This window comes from Hibiscus syriacus, unplaced genomic scaffold (assembly GCF_006381635.1).
Source record: "Hibiscus syriacus cultivar Baekdansim isolate YM2019G1 unplaced genomic scaffold, ASM638163v2 tig00110500_pilon, whole genome shotgun sequence".
NCBI lineage: Eukaryota > Viridiplantae > Streptophyta > Magnoliopsida > Malvales > Malvaceae > Hibiscus > Hibiscus syriacus.
Window position 1 is genome coordinate 1,960,294 of NW_024062762.1, and position 22,572 is coordinate 1,982,865.

The 22,572-nt window shown below is 34.7% G+C and overlaps 3 protein-coding genes across 3 annotated transcripts in view; all 3 read left to right on the forward strand.

The window, feature by feature from the left end:
• LOC120129468 (cysteine proteinase inhibitor 6-like) overlaps positions 1-10,406 on the forward strand; it is a 40,128-nt gene extending 29,722 nt beyond the window's left edge. The window contains exon 3 of the mRNA XM_039146956.1: positions 10,308-10,406. Coding sequence (XP_039002887.1) covers positions 10,308-10,367 — 60 coding nt within the window. The 3' untranslated portion in view covers positions 10,368-10,406. The remainder of the gene's footprint in view (positions 1-10,307) is intronic.
• Positions 1,000-8,938, forward strand: LOC120129467. The gene is made up of 3 exons (XM_039146955.1): positions 1,000-1,039; positions 8,371-8,640; positions 8,745-8,938. Exons 2-3 carry the CDS (start codon positions 8,374-8,376, stop codon positions 8,913-8,915), a joined length of 438 nt encoding a protein of 145 aa, XP_039002886.1. The 5' UTR covers positions 1,000-1,039; positions 8,371-8,373; the 3' UTR covers positions 8,916-8,938.
• Positions 10,407-21,426: 11,020 nt separating the features above from the next.
• On the forward strand, positions 21,427-22,179 carry LOC120129450 (zinc finger protein 7-like). Its single transcript, XM_039146943.1, has one exon. It carries the CDS (start codon positions 21,427-21,429, stop codon positions 22,177-22,179), a length of 753 nt encoding a protein of 250 aa, XP_039002874.1.
• Positions 22,180-22,572: the final 393 nt, after the last annotated feature.

Consider the following 22,572-nt stretch of genomic DNA (forward strand, 5'->3'; position numbering starts at 1 on the left):
GGTCAAGAACCATAATGATGTGAGTCTCGTGGATCATAGTTAGCCCCAAGATGCATTTGATGCCATCAGTGTTATCACTTTCCGCATTCCCACAAAGACTGCTCCACAGGAGGCATATTCAACTTCACTCTTAGCGTTAGATATACTCGCTGAAATAACTCCCGAGAAGAAGTTTGGCTGGGCTAAGATATTGCTGGCCAATGGTGCAAAAGCAAGCAAGAAAAAGCGCTAAGGATCTGTAGTTGAGTTGAATACACGGACTTTAATTTCCATTTGCAGTTCGAAAGGTTTTTTTAAATTGCTTTTGTTGTTTTAGAACGTGTTTGTTTGCGGAATTTTATAATTAGATGGATATTAAATGTCTTTGAAAAATGAGCTGGATAACCCCATGATATGCAATGGACAAATTGTTGTTTTCTTCTGCTTTATAAAATGCCAACGCTGATTGTTTTGAAATGGATGGGTTCTCTATTTGTTGTGTTTATTTAACATGTTGGTGTTTCTCATGTTCATTTGTCATAATAAAAAAGAATTATGAAATTATAATATATTATTTATTTATTTTTATTATTATTTATTCATTTTTTTCTTTTTGTTTAGCATTCAATATTTTATTTTGCCATCTAACATTTTGTTTGATTTTTTTTCTTCAGTAGTAATTTCAATCGACAAAAGGTAATCATTTTGAATCGGATTTTTAAATTTTAATTGAAATTTTTAATTTTCGCAATTAAGACAATCGACAAATTAAATGGTACCGAAAGGACAGTTCAAGGATGCTAATCCTTCCTTGACTGTAACTGACTCCCGAGCCCGACATATTTCTGGTAAAACGCAGATCAGGTAAGATGGTGTCCGATCAACCTAAATATTTTATTTAAATGATCGGTGGTGACTCTAACCCACTTATTTTAGTCGAAGTACAATTCCGGGTTCACCCGAAAGGCGGTCGGACATATATATATATATATATGGGTTTGTAGTATATTACTCCACAACCAAACCAATAGCATAAGTTACTTTGAAATATAAAACTAAGGCAAGATTATGGCTTCTCCAAGCAAGGTTGGTCCTGCAAAATCCACTGAGGTGTATCTTAACAATCAAACCGATGAAGATTGAAGCACGTTCGACAAAAAAGATTGGTATGGAACTGGAAATCAGCCGCTAAATGTTCCATCGTATCAGACACGATATTTTCAACACTTGGCCGATTCCAATGTCGGATCCTCAATAGCCGGATATGTGTTTGTTATCAAACAAAACATTAAGTGGGTTGTTGCATGGAGGAATGGGAATAATGAAGACAATAAGGTATTCATCAATTTCATTTTTTATACCGAACCCATCATTAAGATCATATCTGTTTTTCCCCTTATTCTTTGGTATTAATTTTATAGATTAAACAATTCAATCTCTTCTAATTGCAGGTCTATACCGAGATTACAACTGATAGCCCTGTTAATTGGGACAACATCAATGCACAACTGAAAAAAGGCTACCAACCATGCTGAAGCCAGAAAGCTAGGATTCAAGTCAACTCTCGACATTGATCCCACCAGCAACAAGCCAAACCTGTGGTAAAAATGGAAAATGGAAATTAAGAAGATACTTGGAGGGAAAAATGGAAACAATAAATTATGAAAGCTAGGATTCAAGTCAACTCTCGACATTGATCCCACCAGCAACAAGCCAAACCTGTGGTAAAAATGGAAAATGGAAATTAAGAAGATCCTTGTAGTGTAGTGGTATCGAAGCTTGAATTCAAACGTGGGGACCGAGGAAATCAAAATTCAGAGGATTGGTGGTAAGTTGTAACTTATCTTGATCGAGGACGAGGGTTTTAGACAGAGTGTTTAAAGATATTGATATGGGTGATCTGGTTGGGAGTCTCAAGGGTACCACTACATTATTGGAATAAGACTACCTGTGACAATGTATCGTTTTAATTGTCTAATAAAGTTTGCCTTAATCTCAATAAAAATTAAATAAAGAATAGTATAGAGAGAGTGAAGGTCGAACCGCAGGGAATATTGTAATTACCGATGAATTGCTTCTTGCTTTTATGACTAGGCGTGAAATGTAAAAGAAAATAAAGGGGGTTTGCTCGATTAAAAGTAAGGAAAATAAAATTAAAAGGAATTAGAGTTGAATTAAAATTTAATTAAAAATCAGCCTCCGACTTTTGTTTTACCTCAAATCCCGTTGATCATCGCAATACATTATTTTACTTTAGATTCATATCGGTTACAATCTATAGGGCCCAACTCCTACAAATTTTTCTCTCAATTGAATCAGTAGACCATGAAGGTGTTAACATGGAATCTACATGGTATAGGGTCGTTTACCCTTCTCGGAGTCCTTGACTTCTATCAAACTTGCCTTAGCCTCTTTGATTGATTCTTTGTTTAGGTTTTTGGCATTTACTATATTATCCTCTTTTATTCAAAGACTAACAATCAGAGCTTCCACTGTCATTTCCTTTCTTTTGTGCTTCAGTTAATTCTTGATGTCATTTAATATAGGAGGTCATATTTCAATCATAGTTGTCACCTAGAAGGATTCACTTATGACAATTATTTTAGCAAAAATTCCATGAAGAATTGTAGTTCTTTCACTTGATTTATTACTAGTTTAGAATCAACCATAGTATATTTCAAGAACTTGACAACTAAAAACTTTTTAGCTTCGGTGCCTTTGCATTGCTTGTAACACCCCAATTTAAGGGTTAAATTATAAGTTTCTTAAACTGGTAGTCAGTTTTAGAAAGTGCAGGAATTTGGGGACCAAACCAATAATTTACCCATTTTTCTTTAAGTGAAAATTTTAAACCCCTTCCCGATCAGTTTGGTTTCCCCCCAAAATTAACCCCAATCCATCTCCCCAACAACCCTCTTTTACCACCGTATTTCATTGACGTCCGACAATCGTTCGCCGCTCCGATGCCACCTATCGACTCAACATCGAATGGTGATCAAAACCTGACCCTATCCCGTTCTGAATCGACACCGTTCGTTGTAAATCACGTCAAGAAAGTCCATAAAAAACCCCCGACCACCACTCATTTTCGACGTTATTTCACCTCACGGCCTGCACCATTGGGTTCACAGTCATTGTGCACTCCAAACCCAGTTAGTGGGTCATCGTATCGTCATTGTTTCTTCTGTTGATCGTCGTTAGGTAAGTCCAGTTCTATTTCCAGTTATTTGGTTGGGTTGATTTCATTTTTAAGTGAAATTGATGGTTGCAATCAATGTTTGATAAGCTAAGGAGTAATCGGGCGTCGATCAGCCATCTTCTCGCCGGCTCACACGCCCTCTCGCACCGCAGGGTGCGCATGGGGCTTGTCCATTCTCCAAGGGAGTCTCCAGAACCGATCCAGCCGGTCTGGACAGGCCCGAACAAAGTCAACCCGCCTGCCCGACCCGTCTACTCGACCCGAACCGTTGACTTTGACCTGACCTGTTAACTTTGGTTAGAGTTGACCGTTGACCAGTCAGATAGTTGACTTTGACTGATCTGACCATTAACTTTGATCGAAAAGTCAAATTTTTTTAAAAGCCCTATTTTATGTTTTTCGTCGTCCTGAGTCCAAATCCGGAGTTTTTTTTGCCAAACCCGATAAGTTGTTTTTCAATTTTTATCTTCATATTCAAGTTGGTTTCTAAATTAAGTTTAGTTTCTGACGTAAATTTGGTTACTTGGCATCCGAGGGATTATTGGACGTTGAATTCAAGTTCAAGAGTGGTTGAATGGAGTTTAAAGGGTCGATCGATATGGCACAAAAATTTAGGTAATAATCTACTACCCTTTGTATGCTTTTGAGAACTCATTGATAATTGGTACGTCCATGAATGAAAATGATTTTTCCATTAGATGTAATTAATTATCATTGGACTCGTATGTTAATTGGATTAAAGATAGAACACTGGAAAATTCTCAGACGACTCGAAAAAGGAATAAATAGAATGGCTGAGAATAAATATAATGGCTGAGAATAAACCTCAGTTCAATGATTTAATCAGTAAATCAATAAATCTCAGAATGCGTAAATTCTGATTAATCTCGTTAAAGGTTATATGTTGGAAATATTTGGATATGAAATTACCGAAAAGAGCGCCATGGATAAATTATGAAAATGTCCTTGCACTAAAAAAACCAAGACTTCCCCTAGCATTGAAATTAGCCTCCAGTGAGCAAATGAGCAAAGTAATCATGACTTTAATAGAACTGGAATACTTTCAAGCCTAATTTACCTGAAGTAATGCCACTAACGGAATTGAATAAAATTACGATAATACCCTTAAAGAGTAAAATGAAATATGGATGACTATGATAATGGAGACGACCTGAGAACTCATACTTTGATTCACTGTAACCTTGGAATCATCGAATTAAATTTCAGATCCTAAAGTAAAATGAAAAAATGTAAAATGTAAAATGAAAAAATCAATCTTAAATACCAATATCACCTTATTTTTATGACCAAATTGAATTGAACGGAAGTACCATGTGTACCCGAATTTCAGAAACGTCCGAATTACTCGGGAAAACTCCGAAGTGACCGGGATAGACTTGACTAATAAATTAACTAAGTAACCTCAATGAATGAGGATTAAGTAAGTGATTTGGATAAGTATGGAAACTCTGATGAACTTACATGATGTACCATCCCTATGAGTTATGAACCATAAATCAAGTACGTCGTCATTTCATGATATCGTTGAAACGTGGAAATGAAATAAAGACCATTGGAATATATGTTCATCTCCTTAAGATATATTCAGATATGATTCTGAAAGTGATCAATGGACAAGAATTGTTGGTATTAAAGAGTGAATACCCTAGAAGGGTAACGAATGAACCGATCGTCATGCATTATTTATGGGAGTTGTTCAGCTTAAGTTAACTTGATATTCTGATAGATCAACACAAATTGTAAGTGCCTTGAATCTTCATTTCTCCCTTATCAACTCAAATCACTTAAATCCTCCATGAATCTAATACCCAAAATGCTTCTGATTTTCCTGAATAATGGAATCACTCTGATCATATCTGAAAACAAAAGTAACTCAGAGAAATCACATTATGAATAACTAATGATCCCTTCAGCTAATGAACTATTTCAATAGTGATTTTAATTTCTGACATTCTGTCAGTATACTGAAGATTTGTGTTTCTCTACCCGATAAGGATTATTCAGTATCTCCAAATAATATCTGGAACCTCTAGTGTGTTCCCTGATCACATGAATGATTTCTCTGATTTTTATTTTGATCTATGCTTTGATTTCTGATATATCTGTTTATTGACTGAAAATGTTTTATTTAGGGTACTCTGGATTTGGTATGAGAACTTTGGCAGGTTCAGTTGTTGCTGGTAATTCATTGTATAGGTTTTGCATCGACTGGTAATTTCTATCTCTGGCAGGTTCAGTCGTTGCTGGTAATTCCTTTTATAGGTTCATCACCGACTGATAATTCCTTGTGGACCCAAGATTTTTCTTTGGTAGGACCCGTGGCCCTGAGAACTTTCTTGGGTAGGCTCCCAGGCCCCAAGTTACTCCCTTAAGCTATGTAGTTCTGGGGTATAACATATGACGTTCGGTTGGAGGGTTTTACAATGGTTTTTAAAAGTAAGTTTTACATTGTTATTGTTTTAAAAATGATATGTACATTTTCACTGGTTTTGTGGGAACACACTAGACAACCTATTCTGATATCCTGACCCATATATTCGAAATATTTCCCTCTAAACTGAAAGCTTATTTTTTGTTACTACTTGAAATATCAGTAGAATCTACGCTCAGCATAGAAATTTGTAGATGTCTGAACCAATAAGAAAATTATGCTTATCTGTTATATGCATGTTCCTTAGAATCTTCTGGTAGTTTTGTATTACCGAGATTCCCAAAGCTCACTCTATTACTCACCATTTCAGGTTAAAAGAATCGTACTAGTACAGCTATCGACTTTAGTAAGGGAGTTCTACCGGCGTTGTTTACAGAGTACGGTGCATGTGATTAGGGGGTATGAGTCTAAAATTTATTTTATTTCTGAATACTGGTAAATTTTATTTTTGTATTTATAAACGATTTTATGACTTTACATGTTTTAATAAAAAAATTTAATTTTTCTGAGATTTTTACGGTGGGTCGCTCCGGTGGCCCTAATGTGACACCCCAATCGAATCAGGTCACCCACATCAAGTTGAGGGGGTTACATTACTAGTTAAGCTCCAATGACTCCTACAATTTCTTAGTAGTTTGATAAACAAGGTATATAAGATACAATGAATCTTGTAAACTATTAAGGATATAGTTCACCATAGGAAGTTAGAGTGCTTCCAAGCTTCAATAATATTGAAGGCCATAATATTGTCTACCTCTCATTTTCTCTCTCCCTCTTTAAAGACTGTAGGATTTCCCTTCATAAACTTAGAAAAGTTCATCGTGGTTAGATAGAAAAACATCTTGTTCTTACATGTCATAAAATCATGTCAATAAAACTTTGTCGGCTTCTCATTGTGGTTAACTGCTATTGTTGATCGATTCATATTCATATTTGAATTATGAGCTAAAATCATCATTCTAGTATCCAAGCTGGGTGAATGAGTGAAGTCTCCCATATTCGTTTCTCTTTTAAAATATGGAACTAGAAGTATTACTAATTCTAATAAATAAAAAATTAATTATTATTTAATTTTGATTTTGTTACCGCGCAGAATCAATAATCTGAAAAAATTAGTAACCAATGTTACTTTAACAATAATTTATGTTAAATAGATTTGTTCACTTTCATATTAGGCAAACTCATAAGAACATAGGATAAGACAAAAAAAAAACAAATTTCTTTGTTTTTTTGATTTCACCAAAATTTTTGAATCTTCTTGGATTAGAAGAAAAGTAGAAGATAAAAATTTAACTTAAGAATGTTACAAGTAATTTGAAACGATAATAAAATAAAAATAGAATATTTTTATTAAATATTCAAAAAGAATAGTTTAGAAACAAATACACGATCTCTGACAAATTAACGATTGGAAACGAGTTGAGGCTTGTAACTACACAGTTTTCTTTAGACATAGTTTTTATTACTCGTTGGTGCTTCAGATTGTTAGTCATCTGTCTCATGGGATACAACAACTAGATGATCAACGTACAGTAACACAATTGTAGATATGATGAACTATACCCTTTCTTGAGCCTATTATTGAAAAGAATAGGAGAAAAAAAGTTTTTTGAGTTGTGTTTAACCTAGAATGTTTACACGGTATAGAAGGTTTACAAGGTATTTATAGGGCTACACATGGGAGAATAGTTGCAAATTATATATTTTGAAATTAAGCTAATCAATGAGTATACGAATAAAATTGAAAGTAAGCCATTAATACCTTTTTTTGATCAAATATATATTCTTGAATGGCAAGACATTATCATATTAATATTCGAATATCATGAAATCATAAGATATCATTTTAATTCAGAATATTCAAGAAAATATGCCACTAAGATTTTTTTTTTAATTTGTAGTGCGTAAAATAACCACAAACCTTCAATAGGGCTGGTTGATAAGAACATTCAGCCCCATACATTGATACATTCGGAGATCTTTGATTTGCACAACACGCTTATGGGTTATGAGTTTTCTCATTTTTCTTGCATAATTCACAAGCACCCTACTTTGAGTATCAATATATAATTCATCACTCAATCGTTTTAAGCATATGAGATACTGTTATAAAGATCTCATGGAATAGAATATGAATAAATAAATTCATCATTCAAATCTCCACCTTTACCTATTTAATATATTGCTCAAAGTTTCTAATTTATGGTAACTTTTCCAACAAATAGTAAGGGCAAAAGCATCATTTCCAAAGACAGAATTTCTAGGTTTTTAATGCAAATCGCAACTCATAAGTTAAATATTAAAATATTTGTAGTCTTTTATTTTTCTTTAAAAAAGAAGAAATTAGTTATATAGACTTGGTATCAAATAATGAAATTAGAATCGACACGTGGATAATACATGTTAAAAACTAGCATTAAAATATTTAATCTTACAAAATAGTTATAACTACCACAATTAAAAAAACATAACGATGTTCTAGGGCTCTACACTTTGGAGAGACCAGCACATGGACTTGATTCAATTCTGCCAGAATACAAATCCAATGTAATTAGTTACAGCAACCACATATAAATAATTAATGTTAAACCAACATGTGACAAATCGAGTTCTAACAACTTTTTGTCATATAGTGGGCTGCAGACTAGTGTGTGTATATATATATATATGGGTTTGTAGTATACTACTCCACAACCAAACCAATAGCATAAGTTTCTTTGAAATATAAAACTAAGGCAAGACGATGGCTTCTCCAAGCAAGGTTGGTCCTGCAATATCTACAGAGGTGTATCTTAACAATCAAACCGATGAAGATTTAAGCACGTTCGACAAAAAAGATTGGTATGGAACTGGGAATCAGCCGCTAAATGTTCCATCGCATCAGACACGATATTTTCAACACTTGGCCGATTCCAATGTCGGATCCTCCATAGCCGGATCTGTGTTTGTTATCAAACAAAACATTAAGTGGGTTGTTGCATGGAGGAATGGGAATAATGAAGACAATAAGGTATTCATCAATTTCATTTTTTATACCGAACCCATCATTAAGATCATATCTGTTTTTTCCCCTTATTCTTTGGTATTAAACAATTCAATCTCTTCCAATTGCAGGTCTATACCGAGATTACTACTGATAGCCCTATTAATTGGGACAACATCAATGCACAACTGAAAAAGGCTACCAACCATGCTGAAGCCAGTAAGCTAGGATTCAAGTCAACTCTCGACATTGATCCCACCAGCAACAAGCCAAACCTGAATGCAAAACTCGAGGAAGCTTGATCTCCAACCCTCTTGGTTAAAAATGATGCTTTGCTTTGCATGCGCTACTAATATTAAAATAAGCAAGGTTGGCTAATAACTGACTTGTGTTCAAGTCTTCCTCCAACAGCCGCTTCCCCTTTTAAAAGTCTTTCAATCTCTAGTATAATTTAATTCATGTATCATGCTCTTTTTTTATATGGAGAATAGAAAGGCCTTTTTATTATCTAACGATTATTTTTTAGCCTCTAAATCAATTTTTATATTAATAATTAGAAGAGAAGGGAAAAAGAAGAAAAGAAAAAGCCCCATATTCGTATTACCATTAATATATTTAAAATATTATATAACAAAATAAAAATAACATACAATTGTGGAACATGATTATTACAAAACAATGTCGCTAATCATATCAACAAACATGAAAAAATGATATCAAACCAAACAATTTACAAATAGGGGTAATATTGTCATTCAATATTTGAATTAGATAATACTAAAAACTCTTCAATTAAGTTCATAAATCAGAATTTACTTTTTTTAGAAACGTATCACAAAACTTTTCAGCAGCAGGTGACAGGGTGGGGGTTTCGTGTGATTGTGGGTCATAGGTGTCTCAAATTTTGGATCCTAGGAAGGGACCGATATTAGTGGTTGTGTTTGAGATTGTTGGGAGATAACTCTTTTGTTGTTTGACTCAAAATTTCAATCGTTTGCTGTTAGTCTTAATTTTTAAAAAAAATTATACATAGATATAAAAATATCATAAATAAAACCAATATTTCATAGAAAATTGGTGTAACACCCTAATTTAACCCTAATTAAAATCCTAACATTTGATAATTTTTTCCAAACAACTAAATTAATTTTAGTGTTCAATTTGTAAATACTACAAAACTTGTTGCCAGATTTGAAAGCCCTACAAAGATGAGGGATCAATTGACAATTATACCAAAAATTCCTTAAATCCTATTCTAACTCTCCCCGTAGCTTTTCTTCCTTTTATTTCTTTTCTCCCGATGTGGTCGCTTCTTCCTTTTACTTCTCCATTTACAACAAACATTGTTTCGCGTGCTTATAAACCCTTATTCTCCATTTTTGTTTGTTATTTACTTATTTCCATACCAGATCATCGTTCGCACAATTCGTTTACTCTTTTTTTTTGTTCTTTAATCTTTCTCGTCTCTTTTTTTTCTAGTTCTTATTTTTGGTTCTTGTACTTTTTTATCAAAATTACTCATGGGGACATCCACGAAACGTCCCCAGATACGCTTTGACTGTCCCCGAATTTTGTCAGTCGTACCCTGCCACCATGACGCGTCTCCAATACGTATCCCGTTGTCCTCGTGCCAAAAACGTATCAAGTACTTGAAACGGGGCTCCTTCGTCGCCCCCGTGCTTCATATGGTGGAGGTACACCATAAGAACGAAGGGACGTACCATCTGAACCACATGGAGCAAAATCACTCTTGAATGCTAATGGTATGGTAAATTGTTAGAGTTTGAATCTAAAAGTTATGATACGAAATAGTATCATGTTCTCATCTTTACTGCTCTGTTGGTCCAATGTGTGATGTTTATCTTTGATGTTGCTGATTCCGGAAAAATTACAATATGATTATAAAAGTAGTTTGAACCTTGTATCATATGCTCATCTTTACTCTGTCTGACCTATGGTTGTAAGAATGTTTATTTTCATATGAATGTCGTTGATCTTAGGATTATGCATTGATCTCTTGAAATGTAGTGTTTTTCTTTGCAATTGTTTTAGTGTTTTACTTGCATTGTTTCAAATTTACATTTTTCTCTTGTCTAGACATATCTTTATAAGAGCTTAGGATTTCCAAGGACATCTTCTTCAACCTTCATTCTCATCTTCCGCTAGTGATTGCATGTAGGGAAAGATTGAAGAGAGAACGAGGTTCCCTGAAAATTTTAAATTATTATATATTTTAGATATTCTTTTTGTATTTTATATTAATAATATGTTTTCTGTCATCTTAGAGTTTTATAGTTTTATAATTAGTATTTTTAAGGCATAATGTAATAAAATAACCCTAACGTTTGATAATGGTGTTAAACCCACCCGAATTTTTTTTTGGAACATTTGACCACTAAACGTTTAGTTTTGGTTAAAAACAATCAATAGTGGATGGCAACCGTCAGTCAACTGACTGTCAACGCCTGATGCTGACAGGGCACACACATGGAGGGAAAGTTGACGTGGATGTCCAGCTCATGGTGATTGATAACGTGGCACTGCCACATCATATTTTTTTAAAAATAAAATTTATTATTTATATTTAATTATTTCTTATCAATCAAAGATTGACTCGAACCTGAATCTAAAGGATGAAATGAAATTCACTTTGCCACCAAACCAAACTACTTACTTGGTTACTTAATGAAACAAAACCTATTTAATAGATGATTTAGTTTTAACTTAATAAAAAAAACTAAAACAAAGGTTGATATTCCCCTTTTCTAATAATCTCTTCTTCCTTCAACCTTTTTGACCTCTGCAGATTAACCTCATCCCCATGAACAAAAGTTTTTGAAGGTAGGCCATCAAACGATAGTCTTCAGCATAGAAGAAGGACACCTGTGAGAGCTCGGTGTCTAAAGAAGAGAGTAGAGGGAAGACTCAAAAGTCTAGTGCTAGAAAAGTCACATGCATGTAGATTCAAAAACCCAAAAAAAGGTTATGGTGGGTCAATGAACCGATGGTCATCATCAGTTGCTTTAAGAGCTTCCTCTGGCGCATCTGGTCGGAGACGAGTCGAGGACCCTCTGAAGCCATTGCATGCATTTCCCTATTGTTGTTTCTGCTGATAAAGACGATGAGCAAGAGATAATACTCCCACTGTAACCTTTGCATCCCGAATAATAGGACCTAAATAAGATAAATTGTTGTACTCTCATTTAATTTCTGGATGATCTTTCTCATTTAAGTTTGAGGTCTCAAGTAAATTGTACACCTTGGAGAATTGCGAAAGCTTCTACCATAAAAACAGAGGTAATACAATTGTTGTGAATAAAACTAGAACCTAAAATATATCATTCACTATCTCTGATAATGAAACCTGAGCATGATTTCTGGTGTGTAGGAAAAACAAACATCAACATTCACTTTAAAATATGAGTATACGAGTGGAGCAAGGAGAAGACACCTTTCATTTCAGATAGTGGCTGCGAATAAAGGTAATGTCAGTCAAACTTGCAGGTGCAATAAATGGCAATAGGAGAAATTGGTTGCCAAGCCAACAACCCAATTGAGGGTGCATCTTTTCTTGAAAATAAGGAAAGCCAATTAAATGAATTAGTTGGTAGCAATAAGAATGGGGGGTTTCTGCATCTATAAATAGCTCATCCCAACATGTTCTTAAAATCCAAGCGAGAAACACAAAGAAAATCTTAGAGAGAAAAGCTTCAATGAGATAAAATTGAGAGCAATTTTCAGGGTGTAATTGGGTTGTGAGTTGTGAGTGTTTTTTGTAAACACTTGTAAATTTTCTCCCTTTAGTAAAAGATCTGCAACAGTCTAGAGACGTAGGCATAATTGGCCGTACTCTATTATCAATTTCATGTGTTGTTATTATGCTTTTATTTCACATTCTCACTAATCTGGTTATAGGAAAATTGCACGTTTAATTTCCCAACAACAGGCATCAGAGCTTTTTGGTGGTGAATTTTGTCAGTTTTTTCTGTGAGGTTACTATTATATGAATAATGAATTTTGTGAATTGTAAACTTTGGTCGGCAATATGAGGTTGTCGACGGAGGTGTTCTAATACACGGTGGTTCACAGGAATTATCAGAAACGATCCAAAAGAAGCTAGATTCGAGTGGGAGTGATGGCTGCAGACGAAGGGAATGTGAAAATTAAGAAGTTCGATAGTGTGGATTTTGGTTTTTGGAATATGCAGATTGAAGATTTTTTGTACCAGAAAAAGCTATATCAACCTCTCTCAGGAAAGAAACCAGAGGGCATGGAGGATGAAGACTGAGTTCTTCTCAACAGACAAGCCCTCGGAATTATCTGACTGACGTTATCCCGCAATGTTGCTTTCAACATAACAAAGGAAAAGACCACAACGTGTCTTATGGTAGCTCTCTCCAGTATGTATGAGAAGTCATCGGCCTCAAACAAAGTTAACTTGATGAGGCGATTATTCAATTTCTGGATGGAGGAAGGGGCATCAATGGGTCAACAACTAAATGAACTCAACACAATCACAACCAGCTGAGTTACGTGAAAATTGAATTCGATGATGAAGTTCGAGCTTTAATTCTTATCATATCTACCAGACAGTTGGAATGATACTATTATAGCAGTCAGCAGCTCTTTGAGAAACAGTAAATTGAAATTCGACGATGTTCGAGATCTGGTATTGAGTGAAGAATTCGACGGAGAGAATCGGGTGAAGCAACAAGCTCCTCAGCCTTGCACACAGAGTCTAGAGGGAGAACTTTAGAAAGAAATCCAAATCGTGGTAGATCAAAATCTAGAAGGGGAAAATCAAAAAGGGTCACTTTAAAAGAGATTGACGAGCACTGAAGAAAGATACCGACACATAGGAATCTGCCAACATGACAGAGGAAATAGGTGATGCCATGATTCTAAGCATCAATAGTCTGATTGAATCATGAATCTTGGATTCAAGGGCATCTTTCCACGCCACCCATGCCAAGAAATCATGGAGAACTATGTCAGTAGTGAATTTGGGAAGGTTCATCTAACTAATGATGAAACCTTGAAGATCGTCGAAAAAGGAGACATCCGATTAAAGTTGCCAAACCAGACCACCTGGAAGCTGAAAGGAGTGAGACATATTCCTGGCCTCAAAAGAAATTTGATTTCTGTAGGACAGCTTGATGGAGAATGATATTGTACAACCTTTTCATGTTGTGAATGGAAGATTACCAAATGAGCACTTGTCATTGCTCATGGTAAGAAGTCTGGTAGTCTCTATGTAATCTCAAACTTGGAGAATATCATTGCAGTAGCAGATGCTGATGGAAAATCAAACATATGGCACCAAAGGCTTGGCCATATAAGCGAGAAAAGGATGATGACATTTTTGTCAAAAGGGAAGATGCTGAGTCTAAAGAGTATATATATCGAACTGTGTGAGGATTGCATCTTTGGCAAACAAAAGAAAGTCAGTTTTGCAAAGATTGGCAAGACACCCAAGGCTGAAAAGTTAGAGTTGGTTCATACTGATGTATGGGGACCATCTCCAGTTCCATCTCTTGTAGGCTCACTATATTATGCACCTTCATAAATGATTCTACAAAGAAGATGTGAGTTTATTTTCTGAAGAAAAATCAAAAGTCTTTGATACCTTTAGAAAATGGAAGGTCATGGTGGAAAATAAGATTGGTTTGAAAGTCAAATGGTTGAGGTATGATAATGGAGGAGAGTATAGAAATATTAGATTCAGAGAATTTTACGCAAACAATGTGATCAATATGAATACAATAGTTCCCATGACACCGCAGCAGAATGGCGTAGCAGAGCACATGAATATAACTTTGAATGAACATGCCAGAAGCATGAGGATACATGTCGGCTTGCCCAAATTGCTATGTGCTGAAGCTATCAACACTGCAACTTACATGATCAATCGTGGGCCCTCAATTCCTTGGATGGTGAATACCAGTGGAAGTTTGGAGTAGAAAAGAAATAAACCTTTTCACACTTAAGAGTGTTTGGTTGTATTTCTTATGTACGCATAAATTCTGCTGAAAGAAGTAAACTTGATGCTATGTCTAAAAAATGTGTCTTTGTTGGTTATGGTGGTGATGAGTTTGGTTACCGGTTTTGGGACTAAGAAAATCGAAAGATTATCAGAAGCAGAAATGTTATTTTCAATTAGAATGTGATGTACAAAGACATATCAACCATAGAATCAAATAGCTCCAATACCGAAGCTGAAACAAAGGAATTTACTGAGTTTGAGGAGATTTCTGGAAATGATGTTCAGATCAGTCCTGAAGCAGTTCAAGAAGAACCAGTCACACCAGAACTGAGACACTCCTCCAGAATTCCTAAACCAACCCAACATTATTCGCCTTCTTTGCATTACTTGTTGCTGACTGAAAAGGTGAACCAGAGTGCTATGATGAAGTAATGCAGGTGGAGGATTTAGTCAAGTGGGAGTCTTCCATGAAAGATGAGATGGACTCGCTTATGTCAAATCAGACGTGGGAATTAGTTGAATTACCACCAGGCAAGAAAGCGCTCCATAACAAGTGGGTTTATAGGATCAAAGAAGAGCACGATGGGAGCAAACACTACAAAGCAAGATTGGTTGTCAAAGGTTTTCAGCAAAAATAAGGTATTGAGTACAATGAAATTTTCTCTCTGTGAAGCTGTCTACAATTAGACTGGTGTTGAAAATTGTACCTGTATATAATCTACATCTTGAGCAGTTAGATGTAAAGACAACTTTCCTTCATGGTGATTTAGAGGAAGAAATCTATATAAGGCAAACAAAAGGCTTTATAGAGGTAGACAAGAAAAACCTGGTATGCAAGTTGAAGAAGAGCTTGTATGGTTTAAAACAAGCTCTTAGACAGTGGTACAAGAAGTTCGATAGCTTTATGGGTAGCAGTGGTTTTACCAGATGCCAAGCAATCATTGTTGCTACATTAAGAAGTTTGATAACTACTTCATTATTTTATTGTTGTACGTTGATGACATGCTCGTTCCAGGTTCAGACATGCAAGAGATTGTAAACTTGAAGAAAAAATTGTCGAAGTAGTTTGCAATGAAAGATCTGGGCGCTGCAAAACAAATTATTGGGATGAGGATTAAGAGAGACACAAAGTCAGAGACTTTGATGTTATCACAGACTGAGTACATCAATAAAGTACTCTCCAAGTTCAACATGCAAGATGCTAAACCAGTAAGTACACCTTTAGGTGTTCATTTTAGACTCTCCAAAGAACAATCACCAAAGACGGAGGAAGAACGTGCACACATGGTGAAGGTGTCGTATTCCTCAGCAATTGGAAGTCTGATGTATGCCATAGTTTGTACTAGACCAGATATTGCCCAAACAGTGGGAGCTGTTAGCAGGTACATTCAGGCAAGGTACACTAGAAAGCAGTCAAATGCATCCTCATATATTTACGGGGTACTAAAAACAAAGCACTTTATTTCAAAGTTGGAGATACGATACTAACAGGCTATGTAGATGCTGACATCAGAAGGAACACTACAGGGTATGTCTATACTCTAGGAGATACCGCATTGAGTTGGGTTTCTCAACTACAGAAGATAGTTGCTCTCTCCACAACTGAAGCAAAATACGTCGCTGTTACGGAAGCCAGCAAGGAGATGGTTTGGCTCCAAAGTTTCTTGGAAGAGTTAGGCAAGAAATAAAAAAACAATGTCTTGTATTGCGACAGTCAAAGTTCTATCCATCTAGTGAAGAATCCATCTTTTCATTCCAGGATGAAGCACATACAATTGCGATATCATTTTATTCGGTTTCTTATGGAAGATGGAATTTTGAAACTTGAAAATATTAGTGGAGCTCAAAATCCGGCAGACATGTTAACAAAGACGGTGACTACGAACAGACTGAAGTTGTGTTCATCTTCAGTTGGCATGCTAGAGTAACAAGACCAAAAATGTTGTTGCATTGATCTAGGTGTGAAGACAGATTAAAATTAGTCTTCAAGTAGGAGATTGTTGGTCAAACTTGCAGTGCAATAAATGGCAATAGGAGAAATTGGTTGCCAAGTCAAACTTGCAGGTGCAATAAATGGCAATATGAGAAATTGGTTGCTAACCCAACAACCCAATTGACGGTGCATCTTTTGTTGAAAATAAGGAAAGCCAATTAAATGAATTAGTTGGTAGAAATAAGAATGGGGGGATTCTGCATCTTTAAATAGCTCACCCCAATAGGTTCTTAAAATCCAAGTGAGAAACACAAAGAAAAGCTTAGAGAGAAATACTTTAATGAGAGAAAATTGAGAGCAATTTTTAGGGTGTAATTGGGTTGTGAGTTGTGAGTGATTTTTGTAAACACCTGTAAATTTTCTCCTTTAGTAAAAGATATGCAGCAGTCTGGAGACGTAGGCATAATTGGCCGAACTCCGTTATCAATTTTGTGTGTTATTATTCGTTTTTATTTCACTTTTATTTCGCATTCTCACTAATATGGTTATAGGGAAATTACACGTTTAATTTCCCAACAGGTAACAACACTCTCCTTTGTCTGATGTTGGTGTTGATTGATGAATTTGTTTCTTGCAAACCAAAGGGACCAGATGGTTACTGCTAAAAAATATGTTTGCTTTTAGTATGAGATTTAATAAGTCAAAGGAGCCAGTCTTCAAAACATTTTGACTAGCTTATATCTAGCATCCTCCAAATTGATCTTGCATATTGGCAATCCCTGCTTACATGAACATTGTCTTCCATTGACAGATTGCATGTAGTGCAGAGGTTGCTGGAGCTGACATGTTTAATAAATAAATGTTGCATAGTAGGGATATAGTTTCTTATGAATTTTCACATTAAAATTTTGGTCTTATTCTTACATGGTAGATTCCAGATCATCTTGAAAATATTAACATTACCTCCATTATCAATGTTGCAACCGATTAGGAGTTTATATCCACTCCGTGCTGTATAAATTCCAGTGCCTTCATATTTCCAACAAAAAATGTCTTCTTGATCATACATAGGTATTCGAATTTTTAGAATAGACTCTGCATCCTTCTCGTTAAGAATTAATATAATCAATGTTCCAACTCTGTCCGTCATCAGAAATAATGTCTGAAACTAAACCCACTTGTGCTGATGAGGTTGAAGAAACTCTGCGAACTGGGAAACCCGGAACCCACTTGTCTGAAAATTCATTGTACATTGCCTGCATATGGTAGGACATTTATGTAATTACGACTGTATGAAGTTCGAATAAAACTCAGAAAATAAAAAATGTCGTTCATGGAAGTGTACGAGTCTACTGCCGTAAAAAATGCCGTCTCCAACCAACCGGAAGGCTTGAGAGAACAACCAAGGGTCGGCTTTGGGAATAAGACTAATACCATCAGCGAACCTCCAACGCCGCCGTAAAATACACCTTTTCCGTCAAGTTATCATGTCAAAGATGAGGATCCTTCAAAAACTTTTGTTCATGGGGGATGAGGTTAATCTTCAGAGACCAAAAGGGTTGGAGGAAGACGATATTACTAGAAAAGGGGAATAACAACACGTATTTTAGTTTTTTTTCATCTAGTTCAAACTGAATGGTCTATTAAATAGGTTTTATTTCATTAAGTAACCAAGTAAGTAGCCTAGTTTGGTGGCAAAGTGAATTTCATTTCATTCTTTAGACTTAGATTTGAGTCATTTCTTATGCATTTCACATTTTCATAGTTCCATTAACCAAAAACTAATCTGAGAGTGACAAGTGTCATTCTCTGATTGGTAAGAATTAATTAAATATAAATAATAAATTTTATTTTTTAAAAAATCTGACGTGGCAGTGCCACATCATCAATCAGCATGAGCTAAACATTCACTTCATCTTTTCCCTCCACGTGTGCTTGCCCCGTCAGCATCAGTCGTTGACCGTCAGTTGACTAATGGTTTCCATCCACTGTTGGTTGTTTTTGATCCAAAACTAAACGTTGAGTGGTCAAATGTTCAAAAAAATACGGGCAAGTTTGACACCACTGTCAAATGTTACGGTTATTTTATTGCATTATGCCTATTTTTAACATAATAAAAAATTGTAAGAAAACAATAAGTATTTATTTAATTATGATATAGATTTAGATTTTTGATATCCTTATTTTTAAAAGGACATTAATAATAAATGGCAAAGAGGCACCCCAAACCCCTGTACTTAAAAAAATTCAATGTGGTCCTCATACTATTTTTTTCTCAATGTGATCTTTCAACTCAGAAAATAAACTCAATGAGACTCTTTGACCAATGTTTTCCGTCGTTGATCGTTACTAGGGCTATAAATGAGTCGACTATTACTAAGCTCGACTCGACTCGAAAACTCTGAAATGGAGTTCAACTCTGCTCGAAAACCAGCGAGTCTAAAATTTTCAAGCTCGACTCGAACCTGAAACCATGAACTGAAGCTCGTAAAAGCTCAAAATGAAAAAAATCTTAAATTTGACTCGATTGAAGCCATAAATTCAAACATGAACTTAAATACATGAAAATCTTATATAACATTTTAAAAAAAAGCAACACATAAATATTAATATTATTAATAATTTATTTAAAAAAAATAAAAATCTTAATATATTATATTTTCGAGATGCTCGCGAGTTTTTGGAGTCGAGTATCAAGTTACTTGTTTTGACTTGTTAAGAACTTGAGTCGATCTTGAGTTCGAGTCTAGTATATATCGAGCTTTGACCAAATCAATTTCGAGTAGCTTATGATCTGTCTCATCTCATTTAAAGTCCTAACTGTGACAATGCTAATGTGGTAGTTCACGGTGTTGACGTAGCAGTCCACGATATTGATGTTGTAGTCCATTGTGATTGATGATGTGGCAAATAACATGACGGATGGACAAAATTGATTTTTTTTATATTTTGTTCGAGGGTCAAATTGAAAATATAAATGATTAAAATTTAACTAATCGATTATAAAAGTGACCAAAATTTAATATATTGATGACATAAGTAATCGAATTATATTATTTTCTTTCTAAATTTAATAATAAAAGGCATACAAATTCACAATCATTAATTGGTAGTTCAACCTTGATGAGGCGATAATTTTTTCCTCATTCAATGGCGTCCTTTCCGATTGATTAACGGTTTATTTATTTGAAAGTTAGGGTTTAGGGTTTACTAGCATAAGGCATTAAATTCTCTTCGACAATAAATATCTGTAATTTTTTTATTTCTTTTCAAATTATTACACGTCTCTTTGAAAAAAAAATTGATATTTTAAAAAAATAAATCATAAGTTTTATGGTAAGATAAGGAAACCACAATTAACATGAGATAAATTAAAAAGTGCAAATATGGGAAGTTGTTATTGTAAACTATATACATGGGAACTTCTCTGTTACATTCGAACAAAGTTTGCATAAATGTTGATTCATGATGTATATTTCTCTCCACCTAATTATACTCGTGATAACTCATTTAATTTTAAATATTATAGTATATGATGAGTCTGCCACGCTCGACGAGCACCGCTGAGTATCACTAACTATAAGCATTGCTGAGCATCAGTAATTTAATTTATAAAAATTAAAATTCTAAAGACTCGATGTATAATTATAAATTAGTTAAAAGTTTAAAGGTAAATTATTTAAAATAAAATATTAATTACATTATTTTTCTTTTTCTTTTTTCAACAATAATTGGATCAAATACCAACCCCTAAATTAAAAAAATCATAAATATTCTTTCCTTGACATTGAAGCCGTCATCGTCGTTAGACTCTCATGTCGGCAAGATAGTCGTCGCCGTTCCTCCCTCCCTATGTGGTCGCAGTTCATCTCAGTCGTCGTTCCTCACTGTTCTCGCAGCTAATCTAGTAGGGATGCACCCGTCGATGACGGCTTGGACGGCCGCCAAGTCTAAAACAAAATAAAAATAAAGAAAACGACTATCTCACCAGAAGAAGAAGCTAACGCGACATCGGCTTCAATGGCAAGGAAAAAATATTTAGGGTTTTTTAACTTAGGCTTGGTATTTAATCCAATTATTGTTAAAAAATTATGGAAAATAATATAATTAAAAATTTATTTTAAATAATTTACTTTTAGATTTTTAACTAATTTATAATTATACGTTGACTCTTTTAGAATTTTAAACTTTTATAAACTAAATTAATGATGCTCAATGGTGTTCATCATTAGTAGTGCTCAGTGGTGCTCGTCAAACGATGTAGAATTTTCTTATAATATATATTTTTTGTTTTCCTCCTGGTATCAGAACTTTGTTCTGATTAATCCAGACCAATCCGTTGCACACCTGGTTTTGGTGGGTGAGTCTCCTAACCTTGATTTTCTGCATACACAAAGACTCAAATCTGAGATCTTATTTAAGTAATATAAGGGTGTTTTTATCATTTGAACCAACCCATTGGTACATATCATAATATATTTAATTTATTATAAAAACTGATATAATTTTAAGTAGAAGTAAATATTCTTGATTTTAAATGTAAACATTAAATTTGGTAGAAGTTACATGCATGAATGTCCACCAAATTAATTATAATCTTTATATAGAAATTCCACCTAATAATAAGGTAATTGTGTTCATATACTACTTTGAAAATAGCATTAATTTAGAAGATTTTTATGGAAATAATACTATTGATTTCCAAAGGCACTAATTCTGAACAAGTGCTTCGTCATGATTCTCAATCTTGTGTTTAAATGATGCAAGTAACAACTTCACACTGGGATTTATTTCCATAATTGCATGATATTACATAAATTAAGTCCTTAATGTTTGCATATATATATAAATCAATATCCCAATATTTCACATAAATCAAGAAATTTATATTTTGGCAATGGTTACAATAGTTGAAGATCTTAGTGAACATTCAAGCATATCGGTAGAGATGGAAGGATCGGTTCCGAAACCGAGTACCAAAATCGAGTCAAGTCACGATGTTTTGCTAGATTTGAAGCTCTCAAACCATGCCAGAAATGGTGACGACGTTGACACTAAGGTGCGACGCGCATCGAAGATCGAACTCGATCTTTTCGCCCCGAGGAACCCTATTACTTCCCATGATGATCAGAAAAGCAAGGGGTTCTCGTGTAACTTTTGCAAGAGAGTTTTCTCCACATCCCAAGCCTTGGGGGGACACCAAAACGCTCACAAGCAAGAACGAGCGTTAGCCAAAAGGCGTCACCAAGGGCTCATCGAAGTGAACCCATCTCGCAATTTCGGTCTCCCAGACTTTGCCTATCATCCGTTTTCGACCTATTCTTTGAATCCTTTTCATGGATCTTTCAACAGATCACCCCTTGGGGTTCAATTCAACTCGATGGTTCGTAAACCAATGCACCCATGGTCACCGTCCTCGTCCCGACCGTATCATCTTCCCCATGGTAATTGGTCGTCTAGGCAACCACTAATGAGCTTTTCACAACCAAATCTATGCTTTAACAGTGGAGGGCCTTCAAGTAGTGAAAACCGCTGCCTTGGCGAGAATTTTCAAGCGAATGTTGGTGCAAGTGCAAGTGCAAGCACATCTTTGGGAACTGATAATCAATACAAGGATGGTTCAGGAATTGATTTATCCCTTAAGCTTTAGTTATGGTTTTATTGCTCATTTTATTTTCATTAATTCAGTCTATTGTTGTAATTGGGTGTGTTTACAGCTTAAACTTTTATGCCTTAAATAATTAAGTGATTTGTGAAATCCAAAGTGATGTATTTCCCGTATTAATTATTTGTCTTATTATTGCATATTTATTAAATATGTTCATGGTTGGGAAAGTAAAATTTGTTTTTCTTTATTTTTTTATTTAAGTTCAAAATTTCATATCATTATTGTATCATTAATATTTAGATATATTTTTATTATTTTAACATGAATTTAATTTATCTAAATCCAATCTGAACAGAACATCAACTCGATTTTATCTTGATAATTAAGTATAAGTGAACAAATAATTTGTTTTTATTATCATAATTTCTAGTAATG